This window comes from Antechinus flavipes, chromosome 3 (assembly GCF_016432865.1).
Source record: "Antechinus flavipes isolate AdamAnt ecotype Samford, QLD, Australia chromosome 3, AdamAnt_v2, whole genome shotgun sequence".
Lineage (NCBI taxonomy): Eukaryota > Metazoa > Chordata > Mammalia > Dasyuromorphia > Dasyuridae > Antechinus > Antechinus flavipes.
Window position 1 is genome coordinate 172,432,879 of NC_067400.1, and position 13,802 is coordinate 172,446,680.

A 13,802-nucleotide genomic window follows, 5' to 3' on the forward strand; every position below is an offset into this window, starting at 1 on the left:
CATGGGTTCTTTAGAAATGCCTTGGATCATTGTTTTGATCAGAGTAGCTAAGTGTCTCACAGTTGTTTGCTGTTATTGTGTCCTCCTGATTCTGCTTATTTCACTTTGCATCAATTCATAAGTCTTGGCAGGTTTTTCTGAAACTATCCTGCATGTCATTTCTAATAGTACTGATAGATTCCAACACAGTCATATACCACAGTATTCAGCCATTCCCCAACTGATGGGCATCCCTTCAATTTCCAATTCTTTGCCACCATAAAAAGAGTTGCTATAATAAATATTTTTGTATAAGTAAATCCTTTCCCCTTTTCTTTGATTTTTTTTTTTTTTGGGGGGGGGGAGGTAGTATGCACATCTAGCAGTAAGTGGTATTGCTGGGTCAAAGAATATGCCCAGTTTTATAGCTTGTTGTGCTTAGTTTCAAATTTTTTTCCAGAGTGGTTGGACTAGACCACAACTTTACCAGCAGTGAATTAATGTCTTTATTTTTCCCCTATCTCCTCTAGCATTTGTCATTTCCCTTTTCTGTCATGTTAGCCAATCTAATAGATATGAGATAGCATCACAGAGTTGTTTTAATTTGCATTTCTCTAAGTAGTCATTTAGAGCATTTTAAAAAAATATGATTATTGATAGTTATGGTTTTTTCTGAAAATTGCCTGTTCATATCCTTTGACCATTTATTTACTGGGTAATACCTCTTATTGTTATAAATATGGCTCAGTTCTCTATATTTTAGAAGTGGGGCCTCTGTCAGAGACATGTGCAATTCTCTTTTCTGAGTTTACTGTTTTCCATCAAATTTTGGCTGCATTAATTATATTTGTGCAAGACTTTTTTAATTTCATGTAATCAGAATTATCTATTTTACTTGTTATAGTCCTATCTTTTGTTTAGTGAATTTTATTTAATTTATTTGTAGACCTGACAGGTACATTTTCTAGGTTTCCTTTATTTTTGATATAAATAACTTTATGTCTAAATCATTTATTTTTGATCATATCTTGGTGTATGTTGTGAGATGTGGGTCTGGTTTCTGCCAAACTGCTTTCCAGTTTTCCCAGCAATTTTTGTCCAATGGTGAATCCTTACCCTACAGCTTGCCTCTTTGAGATTATAAAACACTAGATTACTATGGCAACTCACTATTGTGTATCATGCACCTAATCCAATTTTTTGATCTGCCACTCATTTCTTTTTTTTTTTTTCCCCATCACTCTTATTTCTTAATCAATATCAGATTGATGATTACTACTTTGTCACATCATTTGGAATCTGAAACTGCTAGGCTATCTGTTTCCTTATATTTTTTTCCATTGATTTCCTAGATATTCTTGACCTTTTGTTCTTCCCAGATGAATTTTATTCCTATTTTTTTGTAACTTTATAAGATAATTATTTGGTAGTTTGATTGGTATAACATTGAATAAGTAAATTAACAAGGTAGAATTATGTTTTTTATTATTATTGGCCTGGCCTAGCTATTGTTTAAATCACTAAAAAGTGTTTTGTAATTGTGTTCATATAATCTCTGGATTTGTCTTGGCAGACAGACCTAAGTATTTTATATTGTCTGTAGTTATTTTAAATGGAGTTTCTCCTTTCTATCACTGCCTGCGTGGGTTTGTTGGTAGTATATAGCTGATGATTTATGTAGGTTTATTTTATATCCTACAACTTTACTAAAGCTTTAAATTATTTCAACTAGGTTTTTACTTGATTCTTGAGTTCTCTAAGTATACCACCATATTATCTACAAGAATGATAGTTTTGTTTCCTCATTGCTTACTTTATTTATTTATTTATTTATTTTTGCTGAGGCAATTGGGATTAAGTGACTTGCCCAGAGTCACATAGCTAGGAAGTGTTAAGTGTCTGAGACCAGATTTGAACTCAGGTCCTCCTGATTTCAGGGCTGGTCCTCTATCCATTGTAACACCTAGCTGCCCCTATTTATATTCTATCAATTTATTTTTCTTGTCTTAATGATATAGTTAGCAATTTTATATCAATTTTGAATAATAGTGATAGTAGGCATCCTTGCTTCATCACTAATTTTATTGGGAAGGCTTCACTTTTTTAAATTAAAGTTTTTTATTTTCAAAACATATTCATGGATAGTTTTTCAACACTGACTCTTACAAAACCTTTTGTTCCAAATTTCCCCACTTTCCCCCAACTCCTTCTCTTCAATATATGTGAAACACGTTAAAAATATGTTAAATCCAATATATGTATGCATATTTATACAATTATCTTGGTGCCCAAGAAAAATCAGATCAAAAAAGGGAAAAAAGTGATAAAGAAAACAAAATGTAAACAAATAACAAAAAGAGTGAAAATGCTAAATTGTGATCCACACTCAGTTCTCATAATCCTGTCTCTGGGTGTAGATGGCTCTCTTCATCACAACTGGCTTGAATTATCTCATTGTTGAAAAGAGCCATGTCCATCAGAATTGATCATTGTATAATTTTGTTGCTGTGTACAGTGATTTCCTGGTTCTGCTCATTTCACTTAGTTCATATAATTAGTTCATATGAGTCTTTCCAGACCTCTCTGAAATCATCCTGCTGATCATTTCTTATAGATCAACAATATTCCATAACATTCATATTTCATAACTTTATTCAGCCATTCTCCAACTGATGGGCATCCACTTAGTTTCCAGTTCTTGCCACTACAAAAAGGGCTGCCACAAACACTTTTGCACATATGGTTCCCTTTCCCTTCTTTATGATCTCTTTGAGACACAAGACTAGTTGAAACACTGCTGGATCAAAGGGTATGCACATTTTGATAAAAGCTTCATGTTTTATTACAGATAATCTTGCCCTTAACTCTAAGATACTTTTGATCATTTTAAGGATGGCTACATTTTTTTTTAGTTCTTTAGTGTTTTTGATAAGAATAGGTGTTATGGTTTGTCAAGGATTTTTTTGGTAACTATTGATAATAAAAATATTTTTGTTAATAGTTATTTTGATAGTTTTCCTAATATTGAGTCATTTGTATGTTCCTGATATAAATCCAACCTGTCATAGTATGTACTCTTTGTAATATAGTGCTATAATTGTAATCACTTTACTAGTATTTTCTTTAAATTTTTTGCATGTTGATTCATTAGAAAATTGGTGCATGCTTGGTTTTTGTTTGTTTGTTTGTTTTTGCTCTTCCTGGTTTAGGGTATTAGAATCATATTTGTGTTACAAGAGAAATTTTTCTTTACCCTTTTTTCCCCATATAGTTTATATAGCATTGGGATCAATTGTTCCTAAAATATTTTGTAAAATTCACTTGAAAATCCATCTGCTTGGGGCAGCTAGATGGTATAGCCCTGAAGATAGGAGGACCTGAGTTCAAATATGGTCTCAGATACTTTAACATTTATTACCTGTGTGACCCTAGACAAGTCACTTAATCCCAATTGCCTCAGCAAAAAAGAAAAAGAAAAAAGAAAATCCATCTACATGTGAGGATTTTTGTTCAAGGGCTTGTTGATGGTTTATTCAGTTTCTTTATTTTAAAGGTTATTTAAATATTCTGTTTCCTTTTCTATTAATCTGGACAATTTACATTTTTGTTAATATCCATTTCCCTTAGATTGTTAAAACTGGCATATTGTTGGACAAAATAATTCCTAATAATTAATTTTATTGTTATTAGTATTCACTCTTTCTGTTACTGTCAAATTGGTTTTCTTTTTTTCCCAATTAAATTAGTCAATGGTTTGTCTATTTTATTGATTTTTTTCATAAAACTAACTTCTAGTTTTAATGGTTTTCTTGTGTTCAGTTTTACAATCTCTTTTATTCCATGTTGAAATTTAATTGAGGATTTAAAACATTCTACAGCCCTTTATCATATGTAATTTGTTTTTTATTGCATTATGGTCTGAAAAGGATATATTTGATATTTCTCCTTTTCTGAATCTGATGTTTTTATGTCCTTATAAATGGTCAGTTTTTGCAAAAAAAGATAAACACCTTTCTATTTCCATTCACTTTCCCCCAAAAGTTTTATCACATCTAACTTTTCTAGGATTCTGTTCATTTCCTTGACTTTCTTATTTTATGGTTAGATTTGTCTAATTCTAAAAGGAAAAAAGTTGCGGTCTTCCATCAGTAAAAAAATTTTTCCTCTCTGTTTTTGCCTATGATTCATGTAATTTCTCCATTAAGAATTTTGATTCTGTGCTGTTTGGTGTATCTGTGTTTAGTACTGATGTTCCTTCATTGTCTATATGTTTTTTTAAAAACAAATTATTGCTGCCTTGCTTATTCTTTTTAATTAAATCTAATTTTGCTTTTTTCCTTGAAGATAATTGTTGCTACTTCTACCTTTGTAACTTCAGTTGAAGCTTAATAGTCAGCTCTACCCTTTCTCTTTTTCAAGTATGTTTCTTTTTTTTTTTTTTTTTTTCTTTTTCTTTTTTGCTGAGGAAATTGGGGTTAAGTGACTTCGCCCAGGGTCACACAGCTAGGAAGTATTAAGTGTCTGAGGCCAGATTTGAGCTAAGGTCTTCCTGAGTTCAGGGTTGGTGCTCTATCCACTAACTGCCCCATGTGTGTTTCTTATAATCAACATATTTTTGGATTCTGCTTTCTCATCCATTCTTCTGTTTACTTTGTTTTATGGGTGAATTCATCCCATTCACATTCATGATTATGGTTACTAACTGGATTTCCCCGCATCCTATATTCTTCTGTCCTTTTTTCTATCTTTATTCTGTACCTTTTCTCAGGTACAGGCTTCTCTCAAGCCTGTTTTGCTTCTGACCACTGCGCTCTCTCCTTATCACACTCTTTTCTCTTTTTACCTCTATTTTCTGCTTCTTTACTCTTTAATAACTTTTTATAACTATTGAGTATGTGTATATATTCTCTCTCTCTCTTTCTCTCTCTGTCACACACACACACACACACATTCACATCAAGCTAGTTTAATATGAGTGAGATTCAAACATTGATCTGTTTTCCTCTTTTTTGTAAAAGCTGTTCTTTGTGCTTCTCTTTTATATGAAATCCTCCCATTCTTCCTTTTCCTTCTCTTAGAGGATCCCTTTTTCTTACCTAACCTTCCCTTCCCCCCAGCATCCCAACATAATTGACTCACTCCTGGTACCCTCTTTTTATTTAGATTTTTTCTAAGTACTCTGAAAGTGATAAAGTTTCTTGGAAGATACATATATCATCTTTCCATATGGAAAGATAAAGTTTAATTAAAACATCTTCATGTTTACTTCTTTATGCTTCTCTTGAGTCTTGTGTATGAAAGTTAAATTTACCATTTAGCTCTGATCTTTTCATCAGAAATGATTGAAAGTTCTTTATTTTATTAAATATTCATTTTTCCCCCTCAAAGGATTACATTTAATTTTTGTAGGTGTCATATGCCTCAGTTTCCTTGAATTGTCCTGCTTCAGTTTCCCTTTTTGGCAACCCTCCCACTCCTAGCCATTAGGACTGAGATACTTAGGCCTGTGGAGCTCTGCACTCTAGCATTCCAAAGAGTCATAAAACAGCCAATACCTTATCTCAAATGTTTGGGCGTCTTTCTGGCTTAGACATCCTGTCTCCTAGCTTCTTTACCCACAATCTGTCAGAATTAAAAAAGTTATGATCCTTCCTGGAGTTCCCACTCACCAATGCTCTGCTACACCCTTGCCTTTGTTTCCCTGATAGCTGGAGCCCTATAAGAGTCTCTGGAATCCTTTGCTCATTGTTAGATACTTTGAGACAAGAGTCCCAGTCAGCCAGCTGACTAAGACAATGACTAGTATGGCTGCCTGTCCAAACTCTGCACTATTAAAATATTAAAACCTTTTGATCTCTGTCTTGCCTCATTTTCTTCAGCACTGCAATAGGTAGGTTATTTCTGGTTTCCTATCCTGTCTCTTGATTTGCAACTTTGTGTTAAACTTGGGCTCTTCCTTGTGGGGGGTGGGGCCCCATCTCAAGTTTCAGCTTTTTTCATATTGTTTTCTGTTGGAAAGGGGATCCCTAAAGTTTGAGGTAATAGACCTGTATGGAGAGGTGTCTCAAAAGAATTTTCAGGCTTGAACTCATCTCCTTAGCCAAGGGGCAAAGTTTATTGTAATTGTAATGCCATTACAAAGCAAGCTGGATTTCCAAAAGAAATTAGCAGAGAAACAGAAGCAAGGAGAAACATCTATCCAGCTTTCTGTCATTGATATGCTAATTCTATGGCTCATAGGTAGGAAGGAGGAGTGATCTCTGGAATTTGGTTCTCCTTGACCAACAGATTATCATTATTGTCTCCGGAGTTTAATCCCTGCGACTATTTTGAGGCCAGAAGCTATCTGATAGTGAGCAATGAATTGAGGAGTGGTCTATTTAAAATCAGACAGATTGTTTTTCTTAAAGTGAGTATGAGAAATTCCTGAGGCAGACTCCACAGCTATAAGATTTAGGATTACTGATTTATTGTATTTTATTACTACATCAGTCTGAACTCTGGCCCTTTCCCCTACATATAGTTGATATTAGTCCTAATCCCATGGGGCCAAAAGTGATACTGCCCATCAGTATCCCTTCCACTTCCCATTGAATTAAAGTGCTCTTTCTTATCCTTAAACTGTGACACAGAAATGGGTATAGACAATGGAGTTACCAGACATTTGCCTCTTAGGGCTTCCACTTCTTGATAGTGTTCCTTCCTGTCTTACACTGTGATCCAGAGTAGCTATAGGCAATAGAGTTGCCAAACAGTATCTGATCCTATGTTTAGTACTAGCACAGGAGTCTTCTGTAGTTCCTTTCTAACTAATTGCCAAGTCTCCTTGCTAGCTCTTGTTTGATAGCTTCTGGAGCTGCTGCTGCCTCTTCTGTCATCATCAGGTTTCACCACTGGAGTTTTATCCAGCTTCCATCCTCATGTCACATATCTTTCCAAGCTTCTGTGTTGTTGATAAGGTTTAGATTTAGGGAACCAAAATGAGATTAGGGTTTCTGGTGGACAGGGAGTTAAATAATAAGGTCTAGTGGCAGGTTCAGGGTTCAGAGAACCAAATGGAGAGGTTTGGCTCCCCTGCAATCCCTTGGGATTCGACGCAAGTATAGGGAGTTTTGGGGATTCCCTTTTGGTGGCGCAAAAATTCTCTGTAAAAGAATTTGCAGACATGAAACCCTAGATTGATAAAAGGGTTTATTTGTGGGCATTGGAAGTAAAGCTAGACATCCTGACAGAAAGGCATAAAATCTGATTATGAAAATAGGTGAGGGTAAAGAGAGGATAGCACTGGAAAGAATATTCCAGTGGACAAAGGCTCTTGGCATCCCAAGCATAGCATAACATGGCATATTGGGGAACCTTTGCAAAGAGAGGGATTTAGTTTGGCTCTTTTATAATTGGAGTTTTGGCTACAAGCTGAAGGGGGCTCGTGGGTGGAGTCCCAAGTTGGCTCCTTGATGGGTTTCAGCTTTAGCTGGATTTTGAATTGAATTCCATGAGTTTCAGGACTGAGCCCACCCCACCCAGATAACAAGGATGAAACTATTGGTCCCTCGGGGTGGGGTCCCTGACTGAGGCAGAGTTGGAGATTTTCTCCTTTAAGGCTTTTGAGTTTCAATGTCCCCTCTTCATTGTCTTGGGCTGAATGATGGATTATGTCTTACTTTGACCTTTTGTTCACTCTATCACTCCAGAATTCTATTTAGGAATTATTTTAAAGTCAATTAAAGGAGAATGTTGGGAGATATCCACTGAATGCTTCTCTATTCCTATATTTTTGGCTCTACCTGTCAGAAGTCTGCTGTTTATTTTTTTAATGTCCAGTATTTTTTATTGTTGCCTTGTCTGAGAGCATCTGCTTTTAAGTTACTGAAGTATTACAGATTTTATTTCAGCTTTTATTTTTGTTATGTGAGTCCTTTTTCAATTTTTCTAAGCCATTCTGCTATTCTTTTTTATTTTGTGGGTGATTTTATGCTTTTTATGTTCACATTTATGATTGTTATTTTTGCATTTTCTTTCATCCCATTCTTGGATAGTTTTCTTTTTGCCACATTCATGCTTTCTTTTTTTTCCTCCTTCATTTTGGGGACATAGGTTTTTTTTTTTTTTTTTATTGTTCCATATTTTATTTTTCCCTAGTTACATGTAAAACAATTTTTGTAATTTTGTTATTACTTTATACTTAAGTTTTTCTAGGTTTTTCTGACAGCATTCTGCTCATTATTTCTTATATAGCACAATGATATTCCATCATAATACATATCACAAATTGTTCATCCATTTCCTAAATTGATGGGCATCCCCTCAGTTTCCAATTCTTTGCCTTGAGAAAAGAGCTGCTATAAATATTTTTGTACATATAAATCTTTTTCCTTTAAAAAAAAATCTCTTAGAATATTTATGGAGTAGTGGTATTGTGTGCAAGGTTTTATAGCCCTTTGGATGTAGTTCTAAATTGCTCTACAGAATGGTTGCCTCATAGTTGTGTATCAACAATGCATTTTTCCCACATTCCCCGTTGCCCCCAACATTTATCATTCTCCTTTTCTGGCCTATTAGCCAATCTAATAGGTATGAGGCATTATTTAGAATTTCTTTAATCTGCATCTCTTCAATCAGTAGTGAGTTATTAGAGTATCTTTTTTTTTTAATTGGCTATAAATTGCTTTGATTACTTCATTTGAAAATTATTCCTGTCTTTTGGTCATTTATCGATTGGGGAATGGCTTTTATTCTTATAAATTTGACTCAGTTCCCTATACATTTGAGAAATGAAGACTTTATCAGAGAAACTTCCTTCAAAATTGTTTTCATAGTTACTATTGCTAATTGTATTCCTCCCCTTCTGTTTATTCCATTCTCTCTCTTCTTTAACATGTTCCTCCTTGAAAGTGTTTTGCTTTTGACTACCCCTCTCCTATCTGCCCCCCATTTTATCATTCTCCCTCTTTCTTGTATCCCCTTTCCCTCCTATTTTCTGTAAGATAGATTTTTATATCTAATTGAGTGTGTATGTTTGAGCCACATCTGATGAGAGTATTGGTTTACTTATTCTCTTTCCCATCTCCTTCTTCCTCTTCATTACAAAAGCTTTTTCTTGTCTCTTTCATGGCAGATAATTTAGTCCATCCTACTTCTTCCTTTCCCTTTCTCCCACCCAATCCTCTCTCATCCTGCGATTTTATTTTATTTTTAGATATTATCCCTTCATATTCAACTCGCACCTGTCCCCTCTGTCCATATCTTGGATTTAATAATGTCTTAATAATGAGAAAGTTCTTATGAATTACAAGTATCATCTTCCTATGTAGGAAGATAAGATTAACCTTATTAAGTCTCTTGTGATTTCCCTTTCCTGATTACTTTTTTATACTTCTCTTGAATTTTGTATTTGAAAATCAAAATTTCCATGCAGTTCTGGTCTTTTCATCAAAGTCATGTCTCCCTCCCCACCCTCACCTCCTTCCCTCTGCAAGGATTACGCTCAGTTTTTATGGGTAGGTGATTCTTGGTTGTAAAATCCTAACTCCTTTGCTCTCCAGAATATCATATTCTAAGTCCCCAATCTTTAAATGCAGAAGTTGCTAAATCTTGTGTTGTCCTGACTGTGGCTCCACAGAAACTTGGATTTTTTCTTGGCTGCTTGCAATATTTTCTCCTTGACCCTTGAGCTTTGGAATTTGGCTGTAATATTACTGGGAATTTTCATTTTGCAATCTCAGTAGGTGATGGGTAGAGTCAATTTTTATTTTATCCTCTGGCTCTAGAATATCAGGACAGTTTCCTTGACAATTTCTTGAAAAATGATAGTTCTTTTTTTTTTTTTTTTTTTTTTTTTTTGATGATGGCTTTTAAGTAGTGTAATGATTTTTAAATTATCTCTCCTGGATCTATTTTCCTGGTGACTTGTTACAGACACAACCCTTCCCCCAATGAGATATTTCACATTGTTTTCCTTTTTTTCTTTCTTTTGGTTTTGGTCACATTTCTTTTTACAGAGAAAAGACTGTTGAGAGAGAATTGTGCCCTGCACTAATGCTGGACGTTTGATGTAGTTTTGTTTTGCCACAATCTCTCTTCCCTTCACTTCCCTCTTCTCTCTCTCTCTCTCTCTCTCTCTCTCTCTCTGTCATTTCTGTGGCTCTCTCCCCCATTTCCTCATCATAAATTCTTAATCTTATTTTCTTTTCCTTTTACTAATTTCACGCTTCACCCCTTAATTTGGAATTTGTTTTACTTCCTCTTACTTCCTCTTTCCCCACTGAGAGAGAGAGAGAGAGAGAGAGAGAGAGAGAGAGAGAGAGAGAGAGAGAGAGAGAGAGAGATTGTCTAAGTCACTGACTGTATTTTCATATTTTCAGTCCTTTGTTCATTTTGTTCATTTCAGATGAAAATGAGGTTCATATGTAGACAACTTCCCTCACTCTCTTCACATATTAATAGTCTTTTCATGAACTCTGATAATATGAAATACAAACTTTCACTTTTTTCCTCCCTTTCATTTCTCTCTTCCCTTAACTCTTTTCTCTTCAGATTGTTAAGAATATAATAAAATTGATTCCAGTCCCTCTCTTACTCGAATCCCTTCATTACCCTTGGACGCTACTAAAGTCAAACTACTAAATTTTGAGAGCATGCTTGTTTCTTCACAAATTAGAATTTAAATGCTAGAATATCAACCCTGCATTATTGAATAGTCCTTTGAAATGACTCCTGTTCATTTATCTTTTTGTGTTTATTTCAACTTTTGTTTGCAATTCAAAGTCTTTCTCTAGCTTGTGTCTATCTTTTGTGTTCTAGAATAGGAGTCAGCAAACCTACATTAAAAATTGTATTTAAAAGTTTAATAACTATTCTTAAGCTCATGGACCATACAGAAATCAGCGATAGGCCAGATGTTTATGGTAGTTTGCTGACGCCTTTCTTGTTTTATGCTTAACCTTTATAGTTGTAACCTACAGATTTTAAGTCATCCTAACTAGTTCCTTGATAGCTGAACTCTTTCTTTCTGACTTAGTGCCGTTTTTCTTTGACTTGAAAGCTCTGATTTTGACTGATAATCCTGGGAGTTTTCCTTTTTTGGATTTTAGGAGGTAAAATCAGACATTATTGATGTCACATGAGAAGAGTTAGTCTAGAAAAGAGGAGAGTGAGGGGGGACATGGTATCTTCAAGTATATGAAAGTCTTATTAGAGGAGATGAAATTTGTTTTGTTAGGCTTTGAGGGAAGCAGAACATAGGTGGAATCTGCAAAGAAACAGATTTACATATGATGGGGGAAGGGCTTTCCAAAAGAGCAAGAGGTTGATTGCATCGGGAAAAAAAAGCAGGGGAGAATAAGAGAGGAAACAGTAACTTTCCTCAACTCCTAGAAGTAGTAAGAGTAGAAGAGATTAGAAACAACTGTATGCTGTTGCAAACTGGGAAATAGAATAGTCAGCATTGAAAACATAAAAAGAAAGCCCATAAAGAAGACAGCATGAAGAATAACACACTTGCTTTTTAAAAGTAATGTGAAAAAATACATGCAAAGTAGGTTGCAAACCTCATATTACTGCACAATGTCAGCTCTTGTATAACAAGAGTTTTTCTAGTTTTGTCTCTTTTGGGAGGGATGGGGCTTGCTTAAGTACTTGTTTCAAAGCAAGTTAATTTAAAATGCTTTCAAAATGTTTAGTTTCCTGATGGATTGTTATCAAAGTTAACACCTTTGCTTTTAGATTGTAAACAGTATGATGAGCTGACTAAGTGGACTGAGTAGAAACTTAGTATTATAAAAAAGAAACTGATAATATTGTAACTATTTAAAAAACTGCAATAATTGTGCAAAAGCTCTGATTTTATTTTCCCAAACAGTGAGTTGAGGTACATTTTTGTTGTATTGGTGGTGATTGGCCTATATTTGGATAAGGATGCTGTTTCTAAAGGATAACATTATACTATAGATTTAAAAGCCAGCAACAAAGTATTTTGCTGAAAATATGATTCTGTCACAGCAAATGTTCAGTGATAATATATTGTATTTTTTGATGCCATTGAAAGAAAATGTTATTCTTTATCTTGTTTAATAATTAACACCCATTTTTTTTGTTAATGTTAATTATGTTAATAAATCTTGTGAATGGAAAGAGATTTTTTCCCTTAAATCATTATCTAAAGTAAAATGAATTATTATATTTCTGAACTATTTTTACAGTAAGGTAATCAGGAATGCCTAGATTAAAATGTTTATTTTTGTTTTATTATGTATTACTTGTACTAAGGGCACATTTGAATTGAAATTCATGTGAGAAGAGACTTGAGACCATCTAGTCTAACCTCCTTCAGGAGGTTAACATTTGGAAGCTGAGACTCAGAAACATTAAAGACATATTGAGGGTTTGCGGTTAGAACTGGTTTCACTGTATTTTCCTACACTCTGGTAAGAAAGATATGGAACCTTAAGACAGAAGCAGATAAGCCTTTTAAAATTCAACTTTTATTGAAAACTAAGCTCCAAAATGACTTTTGAAAAAGAGTCCCCAGTTGTGTCATTCATATAAATGAATATTATTTAAAAGCCTCAGAGCAAATTCTAAAAAGCAGTTAGTCAGGCAACAGTAAGAAAAATTTTATAATCACATCTCTTTGATACTAAAAGATTTTGTGGGAAGGCGGGAGGGGGACGGGGCAGAGAAGACATAGTATGTTGTATATATGTGGGATGGGGGGGGTTAGATTTTAATTCTTATTAAAAAAGATAACTGCTTTCTGACTTTTTTGTTTGTTTGTATCCTAGGAGTTGTTTCATTAGTAGCTGTTCATCCTTCTACAGTTAGTGCTGTTGGGAAGCAACTCTTGCCAAAAACTTTTGGACAGTCTAATGTCAACATTACCCAGCAAGTGGTAAGGAGCACTTTGGTGGAGGGTGGAATATTACTTTGACATATATGTTGGATTCATTAGAGATAAATTAGCTTGAGAATTAGTCTTTACATTGGTGAATTTGATATGGCCCTTTTTATCTATATAGAATTCAGTATAATATTCTTTCTCAAATCTGGACTATAAAGACTTCATTTCTTTGAAAAAGTTTGTGTTTTTATTTGTTGGCCTTTTCTCTTCAAGATACTGTAGTTACATTGTGATGCTTTGTACTTATGTGATGCTTCATATTTCTCAAAGTATTTTTGATATCTCATCTTTTAGTTTTAATGCCCACAATAGCTCCAGGAAGGATTTAGATCAAATATTGTTATTGCTATGTGATGGATATAGATCTAGAGACAGAGATAGGGTGAGGGACGCTGGTTAGGAACAGAACTTGAGGATTCCAAAGGACATTTTGTCTTGCTTTCCAGGACTCTTTATACTATTCTACACTTTTAACTTTTAACTATTAATTTTTCTTGGATCTGCTTTGCTATTCCCAAACATGTTTTAAGTTCTGTTTTTGGTCTCTGATAATTTCCTGCTTTTGAATGAATGAATATTTGTTGTGCATTTATAACATATCATGGATTATTTTGAACATTCAAAGGACATACTAATTAATTTTATTGATATTAAGAGGGAGAACTAGCAGTAGTTTGAAGTTGATATGATTTATTTGAACAAATGATAGACAAATATTAAAGATACTTTCAAGTAAGCAGGAGACTTCTTTCAGTCCCTGAATTATGGAAAAGTACCAGGGGTAGAGATGAAAGTAGAGAAAGAAACAGGTCTTTTAGAATCCATTGGAGACTTGATTTAGCACTTCAGGAGTCAGATGGAATGTGAGTAATTTCAAGTTGTGGATGACATTAGAAAACCCTTGAATGATTCTGATCAAAGTTTCAAA

At 34.3% G+C, this 13,802-nt stretch overlaps 1 protein-coding gene across 2 annotated transcripts in view; it reads left to right on the forward strand.

Annotated features, from left to right (window-relative positions):
* Nucleotides 1-13,802, forward strand: part of TFDP1 (transcription factor Dp-1) — a 131,640-nt gene that overhangs the window by 81,137 nt on the left and 36,701 nt on the right. For both annotated transcript variants that reach the window (XM_051984248.1, XM_051984249.1), the window contains exon 4: nt 12,759-12,865. In XM_051984248.1, coding sequence (XP_051840208.1) covers nt 12,759-12,865 — 107 coding nt within the window. The remainder of the gene's footprint in view (nt 1-12,758; nt 12,866-13,802) is intronic.